Source organism: Pleurodeles waltl, chromosome 9 (genome assembly GCF_031143425.1).
Source record: "Pleurodeles waltl isolate 20211129_DDA chromosome 9, aPleWal1.hap1.20221129, whole genome shotgun sequence".
Lineage (NCBI taxonomy): Eukaryota > Metazoa > Chordata > Amphibia > Caudata > Salamandridae > Pleurodeles > Pleurodeles waltl.
Genome location: NC_090448.1, coordinates 907,149,058 through 907,174,240, shown reverse-complemented (window position 1 = coordinate 907,174,240; position 25,183 = coordinate 907,149,058). Strand labels below are relative to the sequence as shown.

At 38.4% G+C, this 25,183-nt stretch overlaps 1 protein-coding gene across 1 annotated transcript in view; it reads right to left on the bottom strand.

The window, feature by feature from the left end:
- Positions 1-917: 917 nt before the first annotated feature.
- The window catches only part of TUNAR (TCL1 upstream neural differentiation-associated RNA), a 382,087-nt gene continuing 357,821 nt past the window's right edge, over positions 918-25,183 (bottom strand). The window contains exon 4 of the mRNA XM_069208255.1: positions 918-5,615. Coding sequence (XP_069064356.1) covers positions 5,430-5,576 — 147 coding nt within the window. The 5' untranslated portion in view covers positions 5,577-5,615 and the 3' untranslated portion in view covers positions 918-5,429. The remainder of the gene's footprint in view (positions 5,616-25,183) is intronic.

Sequence of the window (25,183 nt, the reverse complement as noted above, 5' to 3'; positions counted from 1 at the left end):
AGTGCTGCCTTAGTGTCATTTTTTTAAATGCTAAAGTGGTGCTACAGTGGCCTTTTCCTACGCCACATTTACAAAGTGGCACAATCCATGCATTGTCACTTTGTGACCCCTTCTGTCACATTATGCCTGTGCCATGTATATTGTAAGCATGAGGGTGTTCCCCCATTAGGAGGCCAAAAAAAAGGGTGCAGTGAAATTTAAAAGATTTCACTGTGCCATTTTTTCTGGCATTTTTAACACCTGCTAAGAGCAGGCAGCAAAATGACGCACCCATTTATATCAATGGGCCTTCTTCCCCTTTGCTACACTTGCGTCAAAATGTTTGATGCTAGCGTAGCAAAACGCCACAATAGCATAAAATTTTTTGATGCTATTATTCTAACTACAGCCATTTTCTACCATATCTTAAATACAGCACACACACAGTGGGGTTAGTGGGGTGCAGGAGTTGCAAGTTCTTAAATTCGGCCCTTGGAGAGGAAGTCCTAAGATTTAGGATTATAGATAATTCTTCCTGAAAATTCCTGTTTTTTAAAAATCATATTGAGTTGAAAATTGGTAATTACTAATTTTTTGATAATATGAAGCATGATGTGTCTTGTCTTTTAATTGATTGTTCTTTGTTCCTAGTCCCAAAGTGGTAGACCCATCCTGTTATTATTTAATATCAGACAATTTCACCTAATCCTGCTATCCTATATAAATGAGCTTTTTAAGTGCAATAACTTTTTGTTTACTCAGAAGAGTGAAGTTTAATGATTGCAACATCTAATGTCAGCTGTATTGTTTTAATATATCAGTGTTTGAAAGAAAAAAGTTTGAAACTAATATTGTAACTGATTTCAATTCAATTAGGTTTTGATTTGTGCTCTATATATGAAAATCAAAGAAGCGACAATCAGTATATTTTTAATCATTTACTGCAAACACAATTCTAATTAATTTTACAATACATTTATCTGACAAACTTGTACATGAAATGTATAATGTGTTAAGTACAATGACTTCAGCTAAATTCATTTTATGTACATATAGAATCACTGTACATGAACTAGACATTATTTTCAAATTTGCTTCAAAAATTCTAAAAAACTAAGAAGTCATGTCAAAAAGATTTAGAAAATGTAGCAATATCAGCAATGAACTGAAGATCTCTAACACCATATCTTAATTTTTCCTCACTATAAAAAATAAATGTTTTGCATCATTATGCTGATTGAGTTCCTCGTGCCACGGAAAACAAAGCACTGCTATTTTATTTCTTGTCATTTTATTACAGAGAAGAGTAAGATTACCTTATGTTTCAACTGTTTTATAACTTACAAAAAGTGCTCTCAAGTCATACTTTTGTTCTGCACAAATAGACATATTAATCAAAATGTGTTTTAGCTGTTTCTCTTCAAATCACAACAAATGCTTTAAGAAAGAGATTGTAGAAACAAAACTGTATTATAAACACATCTCTAAAATATCTATCTGTATTTAACACAGTCAGCCCCCAAGCAGCAATCTGAGTATTATTTAGTCTGATAAAACAAGGACATAATTTTATACCATGGCATGCGGGGGACCATTCACTCATCCATTTTCACACCAAAAACACCTTGAAAGCAGATAGTTAATGCAGCTACTCTTCTAACTGAGTAGACAGTCACACACTGGCCAGTGTCTTCTGCTCCATAAGCTCAGCTTCCATACATTTTCCTTTAATGTTGTATTACCTAGATGACAATTGTGACTCTGTCACTGGCAATCAGAATCACATCATAGAAGACTAATGAGAAGGACTATCACAGACTAATTGCATTGAGAAGCAAGAACTATCAATGAACTCATTATGTCCCTTAAAGTTATTAGTAAATTGGCATTGCTTTTACGTTATGTTGTATCACTAGAGCATCCACACAAAGGTGTGTGTGTGTGTCTGTTTTTTGCATTGGACACTTCCTTTTTAAATCAATTTTCAATCATGTAATAAACTCCAAAAGAGGGAGAATGGGAGTAGTCTCCTTGTATGTTGGGTCATTGTTTCGCTGTTCAGATCCACTAGGCTTTTCCAGGGAGTACCAAACAGTATAAATGATGTAAGAATGTTTGCCCTACATAGGACAGACAGTGTGAAATACTTAGACTGACAGCTTGATGTCTGTGGTGCTGTCAGTCTAAGGTTTCCACTGATGAAGCCTTACACAGCAGAAACATGATGGTTTGGCCGACCCAAAATATAGGGGACAGACTGTTAGTTTGGTAGAAAGGGTACTCCACCACATTTGTGTTGAAATACCTTGTCCAAACGTGGGTAGAGCAGACAATATTGGATACTAAGCACAGATCACACTGTCTTTTCCTTGTCAGAAGTCCAGATTTTCCAAAAGAAGCAAAATACCCCAACCTGCTCAGAATAAAAAATAACAAAAGAAGCATATCATAGTTGTCAGTATGCATACTTAACACCACCCAGCTTAAGATAACTGCCTTTCTTCCACATCTTTGAACCAATGTATCAACCAAAACAAAAATCGCCATTTTGTAAAGCTATCACAAGTGCAATATGTAATCATCAATTTGTGCCTTTTGATTTGGCTCTTCATTGTGGCTCTGCTAACAAACACACCAACTTGGTTATTTTCAGTATTGAACATGGCTTTTTAAATTCCTCTTTTTTCAGTATTTAGACTTCATCTCCACAAACATCTACCGTTAATACCAATACAGCATTCAAACACCCAGAATTACCAATACAGCAAGATAGGTAATTCTGGTATGTGGCAATATCATAGCAATCTGATCTTGTCCTAGATGTGCAGTAGGAATTTGAGAATAATTGCAAGAAACAGGCTTACTGCCATAATGCCTTTAGTAATTCCCTATTCTTCACCCACTTCACACCCAGAAATTTCACAAGCATTTGACCTATCTGGAAATTTCACCACCACTTAATGAGTGGATGGGGTCTGAGGGAAGACATTAGAGGGGCGCTGGCATGAGAAATGTAAATAAGCATAGTTGTTCAATTTATAGATCATGTTGGATTGTCTTAATTGAAAGTCACAATAAATATCATAAGCAAATTATGAATATTAGGAATTCTACCTGTGGAGTGTGGTAGATTAAAGTATAGATTGTATGCACAAAAGTAATTCAAACGTTCAAGGATTCAAGTAGGTTGAGTTTGGTGGAATGTGAAAGAACAAACAAAAACAATTGACTTGGAAACTCTCAGGTGGTGTAATTAGGATGTTGCATTATGGACAATATTTAAAATAAACAATAGTGTAGTTAAGTTAGTGGGCTTTGGGAAACTATAACTTGTAGCCAGACAGCTATGACTAGAATTCTTTATATCTGTCTAGCTCAGGTATATTTCATTTTGTTGTTATTCTTGTTGCTACCCAGTTGAACCCATGTTTCAAGCCGTACATGATTGCAGTTATCTAGCCCAGTTTTTAAATCTAGGCAGAAAGTACACGAATGGTTTGACAATGCATGCATTGTATTGTACACCAGCATTTGCACAGCACTGATGTCGCCTCAAAGCGCAGTCCTCATCAGTCTAGTATGAGTATACCCAGCATAGTAAACATGGAGGGAAGAGCGAATGCTTTCACTGTGATGTATGTATGAAGCAGTGTTGGTGGATAGGGTATAGGGACCATACTGCCTAGAACTGAAATGTTATTAATTGTATGTCCTTGTGGATCATATATTTAGATAAAGCATATGCATCTAAGAATGGGAACAGATGCTTGGGTGCAATGCACGACTCTGTTATCAAATCAATCAAGTTTCAATTATCTAAATGGGATCGAAAAATCAAACCCTATTCTTTTCTTCCCTTCCACTTTAGTCCCTAGTAGATCCCAGAACCTAAACATTTGATTAAATTAAGTTCAACGTATATCCTTGATGGTGATTTGGCACAAACTTTGAATTGAACTATACATAGCAATGGTTCACGAAATGATACAAAAGTGATTCAGAGAGTGAGTGTGAGAAGAAAATTCTGCAGGTCAAACTCTACATGTTCACTTCCCTCGAAGCACTTCTGATGTTCTACATTATTAGCAGATTGCTCAGAACGTTCAGGGTAAGGCAGCCAATCTCTTTCATGGAATTAGGTTATTAACTCATGACAATTGTTCACATTTTGTGAATACATGTTTTGCTTGTCTGTTCTTTCTTGCCAAAGGCAAACAAAGGTCAAAATGCCTCAAACATTTTCTGTGTAAGACCGGCAAAATAGTGTAATTTACTAACTTTTAATAAGCACACATAAAGAAAACACATCTGTCTGCCATCTGCACACTACATGTGGCCGCAGGTTAAACTTTTGCAGACCTTTCAAATCACATCATGAAACACTATGTTAATTATTAGCCCTTTTGACTCAATCATGAGATAAAGGGTCTTATCCCTAACTATATGCAATAAGTGTACATGTAGAGAGAAAATTGCCAAATTTCCTATGTAAATGCCCACTGATCAAGCAAAAAAAGTTATAATTACAGTCTCATTCAGAGTGGGCTAGCTGAAATTAGGATATTTTTCCAGTAGGTACTCTTGGAAATTATAAAATGGGAATCTTTTCAGCAAATTCAACACTTAATTAAGAAAGTAATGTTATTTTTTGAATCTGCGTTTATTGTAGGATCTCATTTGGCAAACACATATAACACAGGTGTATCAGTTTTTTTTTGCCCCTTCCATTCCCTGATTGCTAGACAACTGCATTTTTGTCATTAAACTGCGTAATTCATTTTGAAGCGAAACAATCAAAAATAATGTTCATATAAATAGTGTTAGTGTGACCACTGTTGTTCCAAGGGGGAATTTCAGATTGAAGCCCTACGGAGTCCAGAGGATCTGTAGCAGTGTATAATTCATGCTAAAAATAGTGCACATCTATTAAAAATATATATTTATAAATACACATTAGTACAAATAGACTGCTGATGTTAAGCAATTAAATAACAATCAATATATCAATACATAAACTTGTCCTGATGTATGCCAGCTCCAACGCACTACACAATCCCTTCTGTGTGCAACTTCCTGTGAAATCTAGACGGATCCAATTTTGCAAGGCCCATAGGAAATACATCTTCTGAATGAATTGCATTTTGGGGATATTTCAAGGTCTAATATCTAAATCCAGAGTTTATGAATTACAAAGTAACTTTTAATGTCTGTACATTACACCGTGTTTCAAAGTTGTCCGTCGCTGATGTGCTGCTCAATCAGAAGGTACACATAATGTATCTTTCCTTTCTGTGTAGCTGTCTGGTTGATGGCATTGAGTATCTGCTCCTTTTGCCTTCTTTGCAGTTCAGTATATTTGGAATATGCTGAAAGTCAAAAACAATGTTTTTAATGCTTCGAAAAACATGTTTGATTGTTCATATTTCAAGGCAGTGGTCCCTTCTTGTGGCTCATAAGGTGGTGTAGATATATACAAAAATGATAACAAGTAAATTCAGGATGGTTCCAATAATCCCAAGCATGGCCAGAATGCTTTCTTCCTTGCTTTCCTTCTCCTGGTTGCCATTTTCGTCATCATTCCCAACATTAATGACCATTTTGGTTGCAAGTTCCTGTATCCTACTCGTTACGGTAACCTATAATTACAAAAGTGAATGTCACAGTTTGATCTTTAGGTGAACACATAATTAATTTTATGAAATGCTTGTTGAGAGAAAAGTCACAAGCAAATAATAATCAAGACAGTGACCATTTCTTTTCAAGAACCTTAGATGGTGGATAACTAGAATAGGTAACAGCCAGATTGCTTTTAAATGTTATATTCATGAACTAACCAAAGTGAAATATGTTTCAATCCATAATTCCACAATTAAAGAGTCATACAAATTGTGATCCACTTGTATGGATGTTATACTGATATACACACCATACCGACAAATGTCCAAGAAGAAGAAAACACCCATTTTCGAACTAACCTGAACATGAAAAATAGAAAGTGGTATGAAGTCAGAATAACTAAGAGAGCAATTCAAGACTGTGATTGCATTAAACAGGATAAATCACAGACCGTAGAGAAAAAATTTGATATCTAGCCCATGCTGGGTAACTTATTTTCACTGATGGTTGCTGATAAAAAGAAAGCATATCAAATCTTTTGAGCAGCACCTGGAAGCAACCCGTTTCCACTGGAACCTTTAATCCCTGAAATCGCACTCTATTCTAAAAGAACTGAAGCCAACAAAAGAAGCTGGCTTTGCTTGCAATCCATTTGACAGGATTAGTAAATCCCCAGGCAGGTACAAAAACATTTTAGTTCTGTGTCATGTTCAAGTGTTAGGTGCTTTCACTTTCTAAAAAATGTTTAACATGTCTGGTAAATACTGCAGATGACTTTTTTCACTGTGTGCAAGCTTCAGAGCAGATCTACTAAGGTGAGGATTATGTGCTCAAATACGTGTATCAAATGCCACTGCAAATTTTCTTAAGTCCCTGGAAGTTACAACTTGTGAGTATTGCATAGAATGTCATTGGCCACACACTCAATACTACTTTCACTAGTCTGCATACTCATTCAGAAATGTCACGTCTTTACTGCATGCATATATTGCCTAATTAATGTCAATAGCAAATGGCATTGTTAAGACTCTTGCGTATTCTACAGATGGATACACTATAAATGTTCATCAGGACGGATCTAACTCACAGTCAGAAAATGGTTTGTGAAATGGACCTAGACTGTACCACCTCTGTATTTTCTAACTATATTCTCCATGATACCCACCCAGTAAATATTAACAGGATACGGGTGTGCATATGTGATGCACTGGTGTATGTGGATTATGCAGTTGTTGGCTTATAGTGATCAAAATATGTGGCCATGGCTTAACTTGCAACAGGTAGTGCAAATTCCAATTGTCTAACTTATAAATGAGAGTGCATTTTCAGTCACTGTAGGCTTAGACACTCATTAAGTCACCACATTTGATCTGTGTAACTCATCCTTGAAGTCATGCATCCATTCACCCAACTACTGACTCTTTCGTGCATTCACCAACTTACACATGCACCTTAAAAACACAAACACAACAGGCATATTCAAGATAAAATAATAACATAATAAAAAAGAAAACATGCCAGTGCCCAAACGTGGCCAGTGTATGTTCGCAATAAAAAACATAAATAAACGTAGCAAAGGACGACAGTCTTGGAGTGGAGTTGTGTATACTGTTTTATCATTTTAAAGCTCCAATACGGCTGCCATGTTTGGAAGCAATGTGTTGGCCTGGTAATGGTAAAACAATGGTATGCTCTGGCAAATACAATTGGAAGACTGCCGCTCGGTTTAGATGCAGTGGTCAGAGAGGTATGTGGTGCACTATAAATGAAATGAAGAGCAAACAAGAGTCACTGTAACACTAGGTAGTGAGCTGAAGTATACTCTAAAAAATAAATAAAAGGGTACGAAAGAAGTGAAAGGTAACCTACAAAAGGGGAAACTTAAAAACTAAACAACTGGTTACCATGTTCTGGGAGTGAAGAGGACCAATTTTCAGGTGGATGTGCAAATGTGATCATAAAAATGCTGGTTCTCAAAGAGCAATAGTCAGTGACTGAAATGGTTGGTTCCATTGCTCTATGCTGTATTCTACCATGAATGGAAGCAGAACAGGAATGTCACTGAATGTTAATAATGTCAGATAAGGGATACCTCAAAGGCTTCCTATATACCTATATGTATACATTTAAGTAGATGTTTATATATTTTGGAGTTCAGCTGGTTACCATGTCATTGCTTCTCTATTAGTTGGAAGTACAGCTGGCAAGCTAGAAGATGACAAACTGTACTTCTGAAAGTATGTCAATATCGCATGGAAAATGCATATTTTAAGTCATCACGTTTAGTATGCTACTGATAATACAATACATTTTGGCATTCATGCAAAAAGGTGGCTGTGTAAAGGAGGGAGCGCACTTTCCAAAGATGAGCTAATACTTTTTTATGAAGTCCATGATGATGTAAGGGAGTGCTCAAGTGGTGATGCACCCAGCCACAGAGTGCGTGAACTGTTACCCCGAAAAGGTCACAGTTGTAACAAGCAAAATGGAAAAACCACGGCACATCCTAGAAAGTTGAAAAGTTCCAATTTATTCCTTGTAATGTCTTTAGATGAACAAATGGCATCTGGCCCAATCAAATATCCTGGGTCCAGAGTCGAACGGTGACAACAGAATTCATTTTCAAATGGACAACAGCCAAACAATGACAACAGAATTCATTTTCAAATGGACAAACAGCCGACACGTGTTTCATCTGATTAGACTTTATCAGGGCTGTGGACATGTACAAAAATACTATATCAAACACTGATGTTATTTGTGTTGAGAGAAATATATTTGGTAACAAAAAAGAGATTCATGAATAGAAGAGAAAGCCCGATTTTTTACCAAGAAAATGTGACAAGCCATAAAAGATAACGTTAAGCCTATCGATATTATGTTATAATGTGTAACACCAAAAGGGTGCCAGAAAACCTTAGTAATCCAAAGCAAACCTATCGGAGAAAAAGGAAAAAAGTGAAACGAGTTAGGGAGAAAAAACAAGAAAAAAGGAAAGAAAAGGCAAAAGAAACCGCAGTGCTAGTGTGATGCAAAAGTTTAAGGAAAAAAACGTGTATCAGAATGAGCGTGTTGCAAAGATATTAATTTATCAAGAAAAAGACATGCAAAGTCAGAAGCATGTATAGCATGAACACAAGGACAAGAAAAATATAGTGGATTAAGTACTAGGTGATGGAGAGAAGAGCATACCTAAAGTTAAGAATTTCACTCGATTTTCCAAAATGCCAGAAAAATGCTACTGTCTCATAAGTTGATATAGCGATTGCTGAACAATATGTCTGAGGACCATGGTAAGCCTGTGTGAGAAGAGCAAAAAGGCGAACACTGAACAGGCGGTGTGTAGAAAAATGGTGACCCCCTAGTGGTAACTTTTTTAATGTAGTTTATCTCATATAACAAAACAATGGGTAGTGAAAAGGTTAAAACAGGAACAGCTTGGATGTGGAGAAATTAATCTAAAAGTAATAGAATGGGTAAAAAATTAATTTTTTATTTTTATTTTTAGCTGGACCAGAGTGGTGACCATAACAAGTATATTTACTAGGAAACAAAGAAAGAATGACTCGTCTGCTGTAGCCGAGATACGGTAAGGTTGGAATAGGTAGATTAATTATTCAGGACGTAGCGTGTAAAAATATATGTAGAATTGTGTGACCCGCTACGGCAGTCTCAGGCGATTTAGAAGCGCGCGTATCCCCATAATGTTGTGAAGCTAGACCACCGCGCTGCTAGCATTCGTGAGACCATACCTTCAGTCATTGACGCGGTGCTCGCTGAGTCTGTTAACGGCGTTGCATATGGTAATTGCGCTCCGGTAGCAAGCTCCCTCATTTTAAAACCAACTAGACCCTGGAAAGAGAAAAAGGACTGCCTAGATGATGTAGTGAAAAAATAAATTGAAAAAACGGGCGCCATATTGGAATATCGATTGATCAAAGAAAAAGAAGTGTGCGTGACACCAAATGTCAGAGGAAAGAGATAAAGAGAATTACTTGAAAATAATACATTCAGAGGAAATACAATGTCTGTATGTTTGACAATCAAGAATTACACATATGACAAAATCAAGACGTAATATAACAATTCAGTTGGCCAGAAAATGTTGATGGGAGAAAACATGATTATGATTTAATAAGTGCCAGCACAAAATGACATTGACAACTGAAATAAAAGCCATACGAGAATAATGCAGCCATGGAAAAACACAAAGAGATTAATATAACTGTCCCAGGAAAAAATATACAATAAAAAGGAAAAGAAAAACAAAAATGCAGAAACAAAAGACATCAATTAAACCAAAAGGCATTTATAACTGATGAATTTGAGAAGAAAAGGAAGGGACAATAGTGTATTGGTGCGCACACTATACGTTCAGAGATGCATAAGTTCTGTTTAGCAAAGGTGATGAGTTTCTGGAAAGACAAATATAGAGGTACAAGATGTACTAAAGAAAAACATGTAAATCTTTCTCTGAATTTAAACCCTCTTCTACTGCTCATAGTTTGATAATCCATTTACTCTCTAATTGCCTTAGCCGGAGAGTTCTGTTACCGCCCCTAGGACAGCTACCCAGGGTGGCAATTCCATATGTTTGTAGATCAAGCCATTCTTGTAGTGGGTGTTCCGTGTTGAAATGAACTGCAAAAGGATAATCAGCGTTGTTATTCCTGATTGCCCTAATGTGCTCCTGTAATCTTTCCTTGAATGGTCTGATGGTGCTCCCAATGTATATCTTCTTACAGGTGCAGATAATGCAATATACAGTGTATTTGGTATTGCAGTTCATGAACTGTTTAATAGTGTGTGTGACATCCGTATTATGCATAAACTTTTTGGTTTTGTCCTGTACATAATCACACACATTGCAACGTCCACATTTATACAAACCCAGGGGTGGTGAGGGAAGCCAATTTGAGCTCACAGGAGCATAGGGCCCTCCACACCTTGCAACTAAGTGAAGATTTAGTATTGAAAGAAGCCGACAAAGTCGGTAATATCGTCATCATGAATCGGCTAGATTACATCAAAGAAATTGACAGGCAACTTGAAGACCAAAATGCCTATTGCAAACTACAAGGCAACCCTATTGGTGTGATTACTAGGGCAATAGAGACAAAGCTCGGTTCCTGGAGAGACAAAGGGCTTTTAACAGACTTAGAATACAAATACCTATATAATCCTACGCCCAGCTTTCCATGTATTTATACACTTCCGAAGTTACATAAACAGGCTGCCTTCCCTCCTGGCAGACCCATTATCTCTGGTATCAATTCTCCCACAGAAAAACGTTCTGAATACATTGATTTTCACTTACAACCCTTCGTGTGCAATCTACCTTCATATATCAAGGACACCGCCCATCTCCTTAGCCTCATTGCTGATTTTGAATGGACCAGTGGCCACACCCTTGCAACATTAGATGTCACCTCTTTGTACACCTGTATACCGAAAGACAAGGGTATGACTGCCATACAATACTTATTGGACAAGAGAAATGCCGGTTTCTTACAACACTCATATATGTTAATGGATTTAATTGAGCTTGTAATGGACAACAACGTCTTTTTACATGAGGGGGCCTGGTATAGACAAAAACAGGGTGTCGCCATGGGAGCTGAATTCTCACCGTCTTTTGCAAATCTTTACATGGGACACTATGAACACCATCACCTATGGAGCAAAGGCCCGCCGGAACTTACGCAATACATCATATACTGGGGCCGCTATATTGATGATGTTCTTCTTTTCTGGTCAGGTGACTCCACCACATTAGACACATTTCTTCATTACTTAAATAACAACTGCTACAACATACATTTCACCAGTCATTCCAGTACCAGCTGTGTGGACTTCCTGGACTTAACATTGTACATTAAAGACACTCACATTTTTTCAAAACTATACAGGAAACCCATGTCCTCAAACTCGCTCCTCCATGCCAGCAGTTCACATCCATACTCCCAAATCAGAGCCATCCCTTATGGGGAGGCTACTAGAATTAGACGCAACTGTCAGGAGGACCAGGAATTCAGGACACAACTAGAAATTTTGGAACGTCGCTTTGCCAAGCACGGGTATCCTAATAAATTTCTCAGGGACACACATGTTCGAATATTAAAAGTTAACAGAACTGCGTTATTTTCTAAAAAAACACCCAGACAGGTCGGCACAAAGAAGCCACCATCATTCATAACTACTTATAGCTGCGCAAGTGCTGACATATTCAAAATTCTAAGAAAACATTGGAATATATTAACATCTGATGAGACCCTAAAGAAGGGTCTCGGAAAACAACCAGACATGATCTACCGTAGGGGACGCACCCTAAGGGACCAACTATGCCATAGTTTTCTGCCTACTATCATGAAAGGCAATTGGCTTCCCTCACCACCCCTGAGTTTCTATAAATGTGGACGTTGCAATGTGTGTGATTATGTACAGGAGAAAACCAAAAAGTTTATGCATAATACGGATGTCACACACACTATTAAACAGTTCATGAACTGCAATACCAAATACACTGTATATTGCATTATCTGCACCTGTAAGAAGATATACATTGGGAGCACCATCAGACCATTCAAGGAAAGATTACAGGAGCACATTAGGGCAATCAGGAATAACAACGCTGATTATCCTTTTGCAGTTCATTTCAACAAGGAACACCCACTACAAGAAAGGCTTGATCTACATACATATGGAATTGCCACCCTGGGTAGCTGTCCTAGGGGCGGTAACAGAACTCTCCGGCTAAGGCAATTAGAGAGTAAATGGATTATCAAACTACGAGCAGTAGAAGAGGGTTTAAATTCAGAGAAGGATTTACATGTTTTTCTTTAGTACATCTTGTACCTCTATATTTGCCTTTCTAGAAACTCATCACCTTTGCTAAACAGCACTTATGCATCTCTGAACGTATAGTGTGCGCACCAATACACTATTGTCCCTTCCTTTTCTTCTCAAATTCATCAGTTATAAATGCCTTTTGGTTTAATTGATGTCTTTTGTTTCTGCATTTTTGTTTTTCTTTTCCTTTTTATTGTATATTTTTTCCTGGGACAGTTATATTAATCTCTTTGTGTTTTTCCATGGCTGCATTATTCTCGTATGGCTTTTATTTTAGTTGTTAATGTCATTTTGTGCTGGCACTTATTAAATCATAATCATGTTTTCTCCCATCAAGATTTTCTGGCCAACTGAATTGTTATATTACGTCTTGATTTTGTCATACGTGTAATTCTTGATTGTCAAACATACAGACATTGTATTTCCTCTGAATGTATTATTTTCAAGTAACTCTCTTTATCTCTTTCTTCTGACATTTGGTGTCACGCACACTTCTTTTTCTTTTTCTTTGATCAATCGATATTCCAATATGGCGCCCGTTTTTTCAATTAATTTTTTCACTACATCATCTAGGCAGTCCTTTTTCTCTTTCCAGGGTCTAGTTGGTTTTAAAATGAGGGAGCTTGCTACCGGTGCGCAATTACCATATGCGACGCCGTTAACAGACTCAGCGAGCACCGCGTCAAGGACTGAAGGTATGGTCTCACGAATGCTAGCAGCGCGGTGGTCCAGCTTCACAACATTACGGGGATACGCGGGCTTCTAAATCGCCTGAGACTGCCGTAGCGGGTCACACAATTCTACACATATTTTTACACGCTACGTCCTGAATAATTAATCTACCTATTCCAACTTTACCGTATCTCGGCTACAGCAGACGAGTCATTCTTTCTTTGTTTCCTAGTAAATATACTCGTTATTGTCACCACTCTGGTCCATCTAAAAATAAAAATTACAAATTAATTTTTTACCTATTTTATTACTTTTAGATTAATTTCTCCACATCCAAGCTGCTCCTGTTTTAACCTTTTCACTACCCATTGTTTTGTTATATGAGATAAACTACATTAAAAAAGTTACTACTAGGGGATCACCATTTTTCTACATACCGCCTGTTCAGTGTTCGCCTTTTTGCTCTACTCACACAGGCTTACCATGGTCCTCAGACATATTGTTCAGCAATAGCTATATCAACTTACAAGACAGTAGCATTTTTCTGGCATTTTGGAACATCGAGTGAAATTCTTAACTTTAGGTATGCTCTTCTCTCCATCACCTAGTACTTAATCCACTATATTTTTCTCGTCCTTGTGTTCATGCTATACATGCTTCTTACTTCGCATGTCTTTTTCTTGATAAATTGATATCTTCGCAACACGCTCATTCTGATACACAGTTTTTCCCTTAAACTTTTGCATCACACTAGCACTGCGGTTTCTTTTGCCTTTTCTTTCCTTTTTTTCTTGTCTTTTCTCCCTAACTCGTTTCACTTTTTTCCTTTTTCTCCGATAGGTTTGCTTTGGATTACTAAGGTTTTCTGGCACCCTTTTGGTGTTACCCATTATAACATAATATCGATAGGCTTAACGTTATCTTTTATGGCTTGTCACATTTTCTTGGTAAAAAATCGGGCTTTCTCTTCTATTCATGAATCTCTTTTTTGTTAGCAAATATATTTCTCTCAACACAAATAACATCAGTGTTTGATATATTATTTTTGTACATGTCCACAGCCTTGATAAAGTCTAATCAGACGAAACACTTGTCGGCTGTTTGTCCATTTGAAAATGAATTCTGTTGTCATCGTTTGGCTGTTGTCCATTTGAAAATGAATTCTGTTGTCACCGTTCGACTCTGGACCCAGGATATTTGATTGGGCCAGATGCCATTTGTTCATCTAAAGACATTACAAGGAATAAATTGGAACTTTTCAACTTTCTAGGATGTGCCGTGGTTTTTCCATTTTGCTTGTTACAACTGTGACCTTTTCGGGGTAACAGTTCACGCACTCTGTGGCTGGGTGCATCACCACTTGAGCACTCCCTTTCTCAGTCTTACATCATCATGGACTTCATAAAAAAGTATTAGCTCATCTTTGGAAAGTGCTCTCTCTCCTCTACACAGCCACCTTTTCGCATTTATGTATTTTTATACTTTGTGTTTAGAGCTGCACCCTTAGCTTTATATTGATTGTACTTTTTCAGATTGTATGGTTTTATACATTGTATATGTTGCACATATTACTATTTACTGTTAGTTCGCAAGGATGTCGACCTTTAATGGTAATAGGGAGGCCCTATTAGAAGAACTATTCAACAATAACACAAACACAATCACCTGCGATCACAACATGAGTAATGCCAAAGAGGGACTTAGAATCAAATTTATAAAATTGGAAAGGTTAAAAAAGCAAGAGCTTTCAAGATGGTGGGATTTCACCATTCTTGAAAAATATATACAGATTAAACAAATCCCAAGGGGGCTTCGAGTCATCCTTTTCCCTTCTTTTGGGGATCTCAACCCCGTCTTATTACAAGAATGGGAACAGCTATTGATTAATTCCTCCCTCGGTATTATGGATATACTGATTAGGGACGCCAAGGACAAGAGAGAACGTTTACTAATAGACATCAAAACCTTAGAAAAGGAGATCCAGGACACCAATCTCCCAGAGGCTATAGATAAAAACTATAATATTCTGAGTAATGTACTCCAGAAACACCAGGAGCACATTAAAGAAAATAAATTACACAAACTAAGACGAGACGCAAACGATTATGCCAAGGGTAGGGTTTTCACATATGCCCGCAAATTTGATAACTTCAACAGTGACAGACAAGATAACAGGGCCACTACAATAGTTACAGCTTGTACGTCCAATGCCACCACCAGCGACACAGACCTGCCCAGCTGCTCTAGTTTCACGAGTGATGATACCAACAGTCTTCCACCACAACAGAGAACCACTTCTAGCAATAAATCAACTTTTTTGTTGGAAATGGAAAGATTCCGCAGAGGACAAAAACACAACAAAATGCCTCAAACTACACACACAAGAGAACCAGAAGGGGCCAGAGAAAGAGTGCCCGAACCAGTAACAAACACAACCAGGGTCACCACAAGATCGGTAGCCCGCAACTTGAAGACCTAGACACGGACACTACTCACAATGAAGACCTTTGTATCATGAATCTGTCTGACACAACACTTGATAGCGACCAATTGAGTGTTCTCAAGAAGGGTCTAGGCTTTGTACCTATGTCCTTCCCTGATTTCACACAAACACACATTGATCTTTTCAAATTTGTGCGCAAGTGTAAACTCTTGAAACACTTTGACCTTAGGCAGTCATCTATCTTAGATAATGGAGAGGATACTACTCCTTATGATCTTTCCATTGGCAATCTTAAAGACATACAGACTCTCCTCTCTTTAGAGGATAGTAGTCATAATGCTACAGTACCCACTTGCGTAGACATTTTGGCTGATCTGGGTATCACTCACTCGGCAACATGCGATAGTGGTCTTAGACCTCCTTCCAAATTTACTCCCATGCTACCACCAGACAATTCAATTGACGTTTTTCAGAAGTTAGTAACCAAGGAACTTTATCACTTGGAAGACCAATACACACATGGACGGAAAACCCTAACACACAACTTGAGCTCACAGGAGCATAGGGCCCTACACACCTTGCAACTAAATGAAGATTTAGTATTGAAAGAAGCCGACAAAGGTGGTAATATCGTCATCATGAATCGGCTAGATTACGTCAAAGAAATTGACAGGCAACGTGAAGACCAATATGCCTATTGCAAACTACAAGGCAACCCTATTGGTGTGATTTCTAGGGCAATAGAGACAAAGCTCGTTTCCTGGAGAGACAAAGGGCTTTTAACAGACTTAGAATACAAATACCTATATAATCCTATGCCCAGCTTTCCATGTATTTATACTCTTCCGAAGTTACATAAACAGGCTGCCTTCCCTCCTGGCAGACCCATTATCTCTGGTATCAATTCTCCCACAGAAAAACTTTCTGAATACATTGATTTTCACTTACAACCCTTCGTGTGCAATCTACCTTCATATATCAAGGACACCGCCCATCTCCTTAGCCTCATTGCTGATTTTGAATGGACCAGTGGCCACACCCTTGCAACATTAGATGTCACCTCTTTGTACACCTGTATACCGAAAGACAAGGGTATGACTGCCATACAGTACTTTTTGGACAAGAGAGATGCCGGTTTCTTACAACACTCATATATGTTAATGGATTTAATTGAGCTTGTAATGGACAACGATGTCTTCTTACATGAGGGGGCCTGGTATAGACAAAAACAGGGTGTCGCCATGGGAGCTAAATTCTCACCGTCTTTTGCAAATCTTTACATGGGACACTATGAACACCATCACTTATGGAGCAGAGGCCCGCCGGAACTTACGCAATACATCATATACTGGGGCCGCTATATTGATGATGTTCTTCTTTTCTGGTCAGGTGACTCCACCCCATTAGACACATTTCTTCATTACTTAAATAACAACTGCTACAACATACATTTCACCAGTCATTCCAGTACCAGCTGTGTGGACTTCCTGGACTTAACATTGTACATTAAAGACACTCACATTTTTTCAAAACTATACAGGAAACCCATGTCCTCAAACTCGCTCCTCCATGCCAGCAGTTCACATCCATACTCCCAAATCAGAGCCATCCCTTATGGGGAGGCTACTAGAATTAGACGTAACTGTCAGGAGGTCCAGGAATTCTTGACACAACTAGAAATTTTGGAACGTCGCTTTGCCAAGCACAGGTATCCTAATAAATTGCTCAAGGACACACATGTTCGAATATTAAAAGTTAACAGAACAGCGTTACTTTCTAAAAAAACACCCAGACAGGTCGGCACAAAGAAGCCACCATCATTCATAACTACTTATAGCTGCGCAAGTGCTGACATATTCAAAATTCGAAGAAAACATTGGAATATATTAACATCTGATGAGACCCTAAAGAAGGGTCTCGGAAAACAACCAGACATGATCTACCGTAGGGGACGCACCCTAAGGGACGAACTATGCCATAGTTTTCTGCCTACTATCATGAAAGGCAATTGGCTTCCCTCACCGCCCCTGGGTTTCTATAAATGAGGACGTTGCAATGTGTGTGATTATGTACAGGACAAAACCAAAAAGTTTATGCATAATACGGATGTCACACACACTATTAAACAGTTCATGAACTGCAATACCAAATACACTGTATATTGCATTATCTGCACCTGTAAGAAGATATACATTGGGAGCACCATCAGACAATTCAAGGAAAGATTACAGGAGCACATTAGGGCAATCAGGAATAACAACGCTGATTATCCTTTTGCAGTTCATTTCAACACGGAACACCCACTACAAGAAAGGCTTGATCTACATACATATGGAATTGCCACCCTGGGTAGCTGTCCTAGGGGCGGCAACAGAACTCTCCGGCTAAGGCAATTAGAGAGTAAATGGATTATCAAACTACGAGCAGTAGAAGAGGGTTTAAATTCAGAGAAGGATTTACATGTTTTTCTTTAGTACATCTTGTACCTCTATATTTGTCTTTCCAGAAACTCATCAGCTTTGCTAAACAGCACTTATGCATCTCTGAACGTATAGTGTGCGCACCAATACACTATTGTCCCTTCCTTTTCTTCTCAAATTCATCAGTTATAAATGCCTTTTGGTTTAATAGATGTCTTTTGTTTCTGCATTTTTATTGTATATTTTTTCCTGGGACAGTTATATTAATCTCTTTGTGTTTTTCCATGGCTGCATTATTCTCGTATGGCTTTTATTTCAGTTGTCAATGTCATTTTGTGCTGGCACTTATTAAATCATAATCATGCTTTCTCCCATCAACATTTTCTGGCCAACTGAATTGTTATATTACGTCTTGATTTTGTCATACGTGTAATTCTTGATTGTCAAACATACAGACATTGTATTTCCTCTGAATGTATTATTTTCAAGTAACTCTCTTTATCTCTTTCCTCTGACATTTGGTGTCACGCACACTTCTTTTTCTTTTTCTTTGATCAATCGATATTCCAATATGGCGCCCGTTTTTTCAATTAATTTTTTCACTACATCATCTAGGCAGTCCTTTTTCTCTTTCCAGGGTCTAGTTGGTTTTAAAATGAGGGAGCTTGCTACCGGCGCGCAATTACCATATGCGACGCCGTTAACAGACTCAGCGAGCACCGCGTCAAGGACTGAAGGTATGGTCTCACGAATGCTAGCAGCGCGGTGGTCTAGCTTCACAACATTACGGGGATACGCGGGCTTCTAAATCGCCTGAGACTGCCGTAGCGGGTCACACAATTCGACATATATTTTTACACGCTACGTCCTGAATAATTAATCTACCTATTCCAACTTTACCGTATCTCGGCTACAGCAGACGAGTCATTCTTTCTTTGTTTCCTAGTAAATATACTCGTTATGGTCACCACTCTGGTCCATCTAAAAATAAAAATTACAAATTAATTTTTTACCCATTCTATTACTTTTAGATTAATTTCTCCACATCCAAGCTGCTCCTGTTTTAACCTTTTCACTACCCATTGTTTTGTTATATGAGATAAACTACATTAAAAAAGTTACCACTAGGGGATCACCATTTTTCTACATACCGCCTGTTCAGTGTTCGCCTTTTTGCTCTACTCACACAGGCTTACCATGGTCCTCAGACATATTGTTCAGCAATCGCTATATCAACTTACAAGACAGTAGCATTTTTCTGGCATTTTGGAACATCGAGTGAAATTCTTAACTTTAGGTATGCTCTTCTCTCCATCACCTAGTACTTAATCCACTATATTTTTCTCGTCCTTGTGTTCATGCTATACATGCTTCTGACTTCGCATGTCTTTTTCTTGATAAATTAATATCTTCGCAACACGCTCATTCTGATACACGGTTTTTTCCTTAAACTTTTGCATCACACTAGCACTGCGGTTTCTTTTGCCTTTTCTTTCCTTTTTTCTTGTCTTTTCTCCCTAACTCGTTTCACTTTTTTCCTTTTTCTCCAATAGGTTTGCTTTGGATTACTAAGGTTTTCTGGCACCCTATTGGTGTTACACATTATAACATAATATCGATAAGCTTAACGTTATCTTTTATGGTTATGTCACATTTTCTTGGTAAAAAATCGGGCTTTCTCTTCTATTCATGAATCTCTTTTTTGTTAGCAAATATATTTCTCTCAACACAAATAACATCAGTGTTTGATATATTATTTTTGTACATGTCCACAGCCTTGATAAAGTCTAATCAGACGAAACACGTGTCGGCTGTTTGTCCATTTGAAAATTAATTCTGTTGTCATCGTTTGGCTGTTGTCCATTTGAAAATGAATTCTGTTGTCACCGTTCGACTCTGGACCCAGGATATTTGATTGGGCCAGATGCCATTTGTTCATCTAAAGGCATTACAAGGAATAAATTGGAACTTTTCAACTTTCTAGGATGTGCCGTGGTTTTTCCATTTTCCATTTTGGCATTCATCCAGTTTTGTTGGACGCACCACCATGGAACTCTGGAGACCTGATAGATTTAAATGCATAATTTGGGCTAACCAAACTTCTCTTGGGAATGAAAAGTTGTGGTCTCAGGAGGCGCCTGTGACATTGTCACAGAGATTCTGTTGGTGCTGTGCCAATGGAGACTTGTGGCACAATGGGTCTTCCAAGTGGGGCCATCTGGTGACTAGCTGTGCCATATCACCTTCCAACCACTTGCCGATAGGGCTCTCCTCAAACTTTAACACTAGGTATCCTCCCTGCATGATTAGGGTGTGATCTTGACTGCTGTAGATCTGAGGAGCGATGATGTTGCACAGAGCTGTCGGGTTAATAGTGGAGACCTAGGAGGCATTTGGTGCCGGAAACGTTCTGCCACAGGAGGTAACTGGGGATTCACCAGAGGGTTTTTTGTATACAGGTGAGGCCCTCCAGCCCTCTCCCCGGCCAGCCTCAAGTTTATGGCAGAGCCCCATTTAGACACAAGGTTATTCATGAACTATTGCAGTTTGCTCATTGCATATGCACTATGAGTCTATAGAAGTGGCTATCTTAGCATTAAAAAAAATGACTAGACCACAAACAGAAATATGCATGCTTCTCATTACCACAAGAAAATTATGGAGCTTTTTGGGAATTATCTTTAGTTACAAAGTTATGACCTCAATTATCATAGAGTGCTGTTTTATTTGATTCTGGTGAAACTGTGTTTATGTTGTGGTCTTACCAAAAAATGAAAAGATGTAAAATGAATCTGTTTTCTGTAACTTCATCTGAAATATTCTTGGGTAAATTGCTCTTTTATAGTTGTCAACTATTCTGAAATAAACCATGTGAACAACTCCTATGTACACTGCTGTATGTATCTGCTCTTATTTAAATTTCTTTGAAAGCCATTGAATCTTAATGTCGTAGACAAATGCACAAATAAATATAGATATGTGTATGTATGTAGTGCCTTCATACATTTTTTATTCCAATAACTTGACAGACAACTACTCCTTTCAGAACGTCCAAAGAAGTTTAGCACATATTTACCATGGGGTTTTTCAAGGTATGTAACCAACATCAAAATACTTGTCTACTAATCTAACCTGTGACAGCCAAAGTAATGCAATACAAGTCTTCAGGCTTCAACATAGTGTGATTTCAATCTCCTCTAAAGAACTATTTGCTTTAACATATGCTTTTCATGATAATTATGATAGGCCTACTGCATTTATCATATTGTTTCCTAATGTACGGATTATGCATAATGTATTTGAGAAAACCTTTCCAAATTAACCAATCAATCCTATAGGCTATATCATTGACTATCACCTTAGCCAGCACAGGCGTTCTATATTGAGCATAAGCTCTCCCCAAGGCAACAGGTTGTAAATATGTGCAAATGTTGACACATACATATATAAATATGTAAAAAATTATGGTGTGTAAAACAATGGAAAGCCCTCCTAAGAGGGCATAAGAAGGATTATCTCATTGCAAATACTCTACCTCATTGTATTTCGGGGTGACAGGTAATCACTCAAAAACCCTTACATAGTACTGTATTTTTTTAGATTGCCTGTATCTGCCTATAGCTTTTGACATATTAGAACACTGGAATGTGAGTGCTCCTGATGGAGTAGATATGTTAATTACGACATTTTTAATGGCTTATTACTAACAAGAAAAATGCATAGAGAAATTAATTGTAGAAAAATAATGTGCAAGTTTGAAAATTTGCCCTCAGGGATTGATCACCATGTGTACTTAAAGGACTAAAAGATGCAAATAATGAAAAACATATAAGAAAAATGCACTAGTATGTCATAACGAAATGTATAACCTATGTTTTATAATAATTCATATTCTTAAATTAGCCGGACTAAGGGCCTGGTTTCACTGGGTCTTGCTTGCTCTGAACATGGAGAATTTGAATGTCTTGCAAAGGACTGGTAACTGGAGACCGGGACCTTGAACAGCTCAGAGTTCAGGCCGCTCAGCTAAGACCATTCTGCAAATGTGCCAACGGACAGGAGATGATGAAGGCAGTTTGATACAATTATGTGTAGTGTAGGCTAAATGTACTTTCCCAGGACTTGAACAATAAAAGCACTGACTGAAGACTTGTGTGCAACATTTTTGTTACCTGACGAACCGGGTGATGTTCTTATCGCAAGAAGATCCAATCATTTTTATGGGACACAAGACATATGCAAACTCAAAGATTTGGTAAACAAAAACTATAGGTTAGAGCCATAACTTCCGATAGATTGACCAATTAGCAAATAGTGGGATGGACTGGGAGACCCTAATGAAAAGTCGTGACAAAGGGTGAGGATTCAGAACTGCGAGGAGAAAGTTGATGATGTCAGGAGACGCTGTCCGAGGTGCTGATATTGGGCTCATACTCCGTGAGCCTGATCTGTAGATGACCTGAAGACGAAGATTGACTTGTTGCTGATCCATCCTGGATAGGTAGCTAGAAAATGTGACTGACGATTTGTGCCTTTTTTCCTAGGTACCAACTGCACCTTTTTACAGAGATTCACTCTTAGGTAGATTTTTTCCAAATCACTGTTTTTCCCTAAATTGATTTTGCATGAAGACCTCCATGCTAATGCTAATCTTGGTTAGGTAGGCTGTTATGGGTGATGTGTACAGTGACAAATGACTGATAAACTTTATTGCTGAATTACATTGTTAACGCTGCTATCCATAGCTTATGATGTTGCTTTGTCATACATGTTTTCATCAAGAGATAATGTATTTTAACTGGTGAATTAATAAAGAGTTGATTTGAATAAACTTTGAACTAACAGATGACTTAGAATTGTAAGCAATAGGGAATAAAACTTTTTAACCCTTTTCATGAGTAGTGGTTATTTCTTACAAGTATGATTACCATTGTGGTTGCATAAAGTGTTTATCTTGTTTATTGATGTTGATTTTTGGTTCAGTGGTCACTACATGACTAGGATACTCCATGCGATTCAAAAGGTTCATCGACCTACATGCATCCCCTTTTAAGTTTATTTTCTAAGGACCGGGCCCGCTATCAGTTTTTGGTAGCAACTTGATGGTTAGTTTCCTTGGAGAACTAGTTATGTGGTGATTACTGGTTATGATACTAGTTACGGTTAGTTGTTTGGATTTTTATGAGGTTTGAATTTTGTTTTTGTGAAATGGCAATTGAGGCAAAGATGATGTCCCCTTAAGCCCAGAAATGACTTTCCTAGATCCTGGATCCCGCTAGTAAAGTTGGGTATGTTATCGGCGTTTTGAGATAGTGTGAAAGTGGTAGGTTGCGCTTGCACAGGCTTAAGTTAATTGCAGGTGAATTGTGAGGTATGTGAGATAAAGTAAGGAGCCAGCATACTCCAGTTGAGGTTGGTAGGAGTGTGCGTACTCTGTGATATGAGAGTAGGGAAGTGGTCGAACTTCATATGTGTGTGGCGCTTTGTGCTAAAAAAATATCCACATGGTTGTTGGTGGTGTACGGACTCTGAGTGGTCTAAAACTCGGGAGTAAATTAACAAGTGTAGGAGACACTTAGTTATATATGGCAATCTGTCTGGTTTAGTGGGTTGATTGGGCGTGGTCAACAAATCGTTGTGTGTAAGCATTGAGTAAAAGAAAATTAGACTGATATTTGGCGAGTTCTATGTGCACCAGGACAGACCCATTGATCAGTTGAGAGTGAAAATTTGTGGGTCAAAAGTTTGCTTGCGAATGTGGGAGGCTGAAAACAAGGAATAGCTGTATGAGCCAAGAGAGCCAATAATGAAAATCCTTAAGGTCTCTGAAGCGATTGTGTTGCTTACTGTAGTAAACCGGCAGGTTTGTTTTAGTTATTGGTTTTTGGTAAGTGCTCACAATAATTTGCATTAGTTGTGTTAATCGAGTTGAGGCGGACGAGCCGCAAGACTTTGTCAGCCGCTGTGTGTGAGTGTGACATCAGAGTGTGCCGTGCTGGAATAGGTTGGTTAGTGAGAAGAGCTGCAAGCGGATTGGCAGCTGTCCATAAGAGGCAATTGGTTGAGTAAGCGGGTGAAGGGAATCTTGGGAGTAAAAATAATTTCATTATTGAATCAAAAATAAACAAAGCAGGCAAAATGAATTGTTTCAAGGCATTTAAGAGTGCGATGAAGGGTGATACTTACATTAAGGCCTCAGTGGGGGAGCCGACCCCACCGGAGAATACTCCAGCTTACATTGTGACGGAGGAGCGAGGTATAGCACTGTGTTTTTGGTTGAAGCAATGGTTTCAGTTAACTAAAAACCAAGGGTCTTTAGCGTTTCTGGCGCATGGAATGTTTAATTTGAGAATTTTGGATCAATTGCGAATGTCATTGTACGACATGAAACCATTACCGAGACCAGCACAGTTTGAAGCTTTAGATGTTGGTGAGCTAGTGGCCAGACAGCAATAAGAGATGAAGTTCAAAAGGAGGATGAAGCGAGTAGAAAAATTATTAGCTGAAGCTAGATGGGATTGGGAACAAAAGCGATGGAGAGCAGTGACATTACAGGATGTCAAATTGTTTCCTGCAATTACAGAGGGTGACGAGGCAGAGAAGGAAGATAGTGCTAAAGAGGATGAGAGTGGAGGGAGGAAGAAAAAGAGACAGTCTTATGTGGACGATGACGATATGATGTTGAGGACCTCAGTACGCAGCTGTTAAGAGACTGACCTCCACCTTTAACGACCTATTCGGGGGGGTCCAGGCACTAGTGCTACTGCCACTACAGTTGCACTGGCACAAGCCCAGGGAGCCCAGGGAGCTGGAGAGGCAGAAGGCGGACAAATACCAGGGGTAGTACAGAGTACACCTAATGCAGGAACTACTACTGTAGTTCAAGCGCAGATACATCCACTTTCAGTGCAGATAATTTATCCAGATGTGCCAGTTCATGAGACAGTTTAGAGCATAATGGTGCCAAAGGAACAAGTGCTTCCGAACCCAATGCTGGTTCAGACAGACCCAACACCAATGTTATTGCCTTTGGTGCAAGAACAGGGTTTGCCGAAGTTTACATCACTGACAGGAATGCTATCAGATATTACACGAGTCATGAATCAAGCAATGGGGGTAACATTCCTGCCAGGTGCAAGTGTTAGGGCAGCTCCAGATGCAATATCGCTACCCATTACTGTTGGTCCACGGAACAGAATGAACT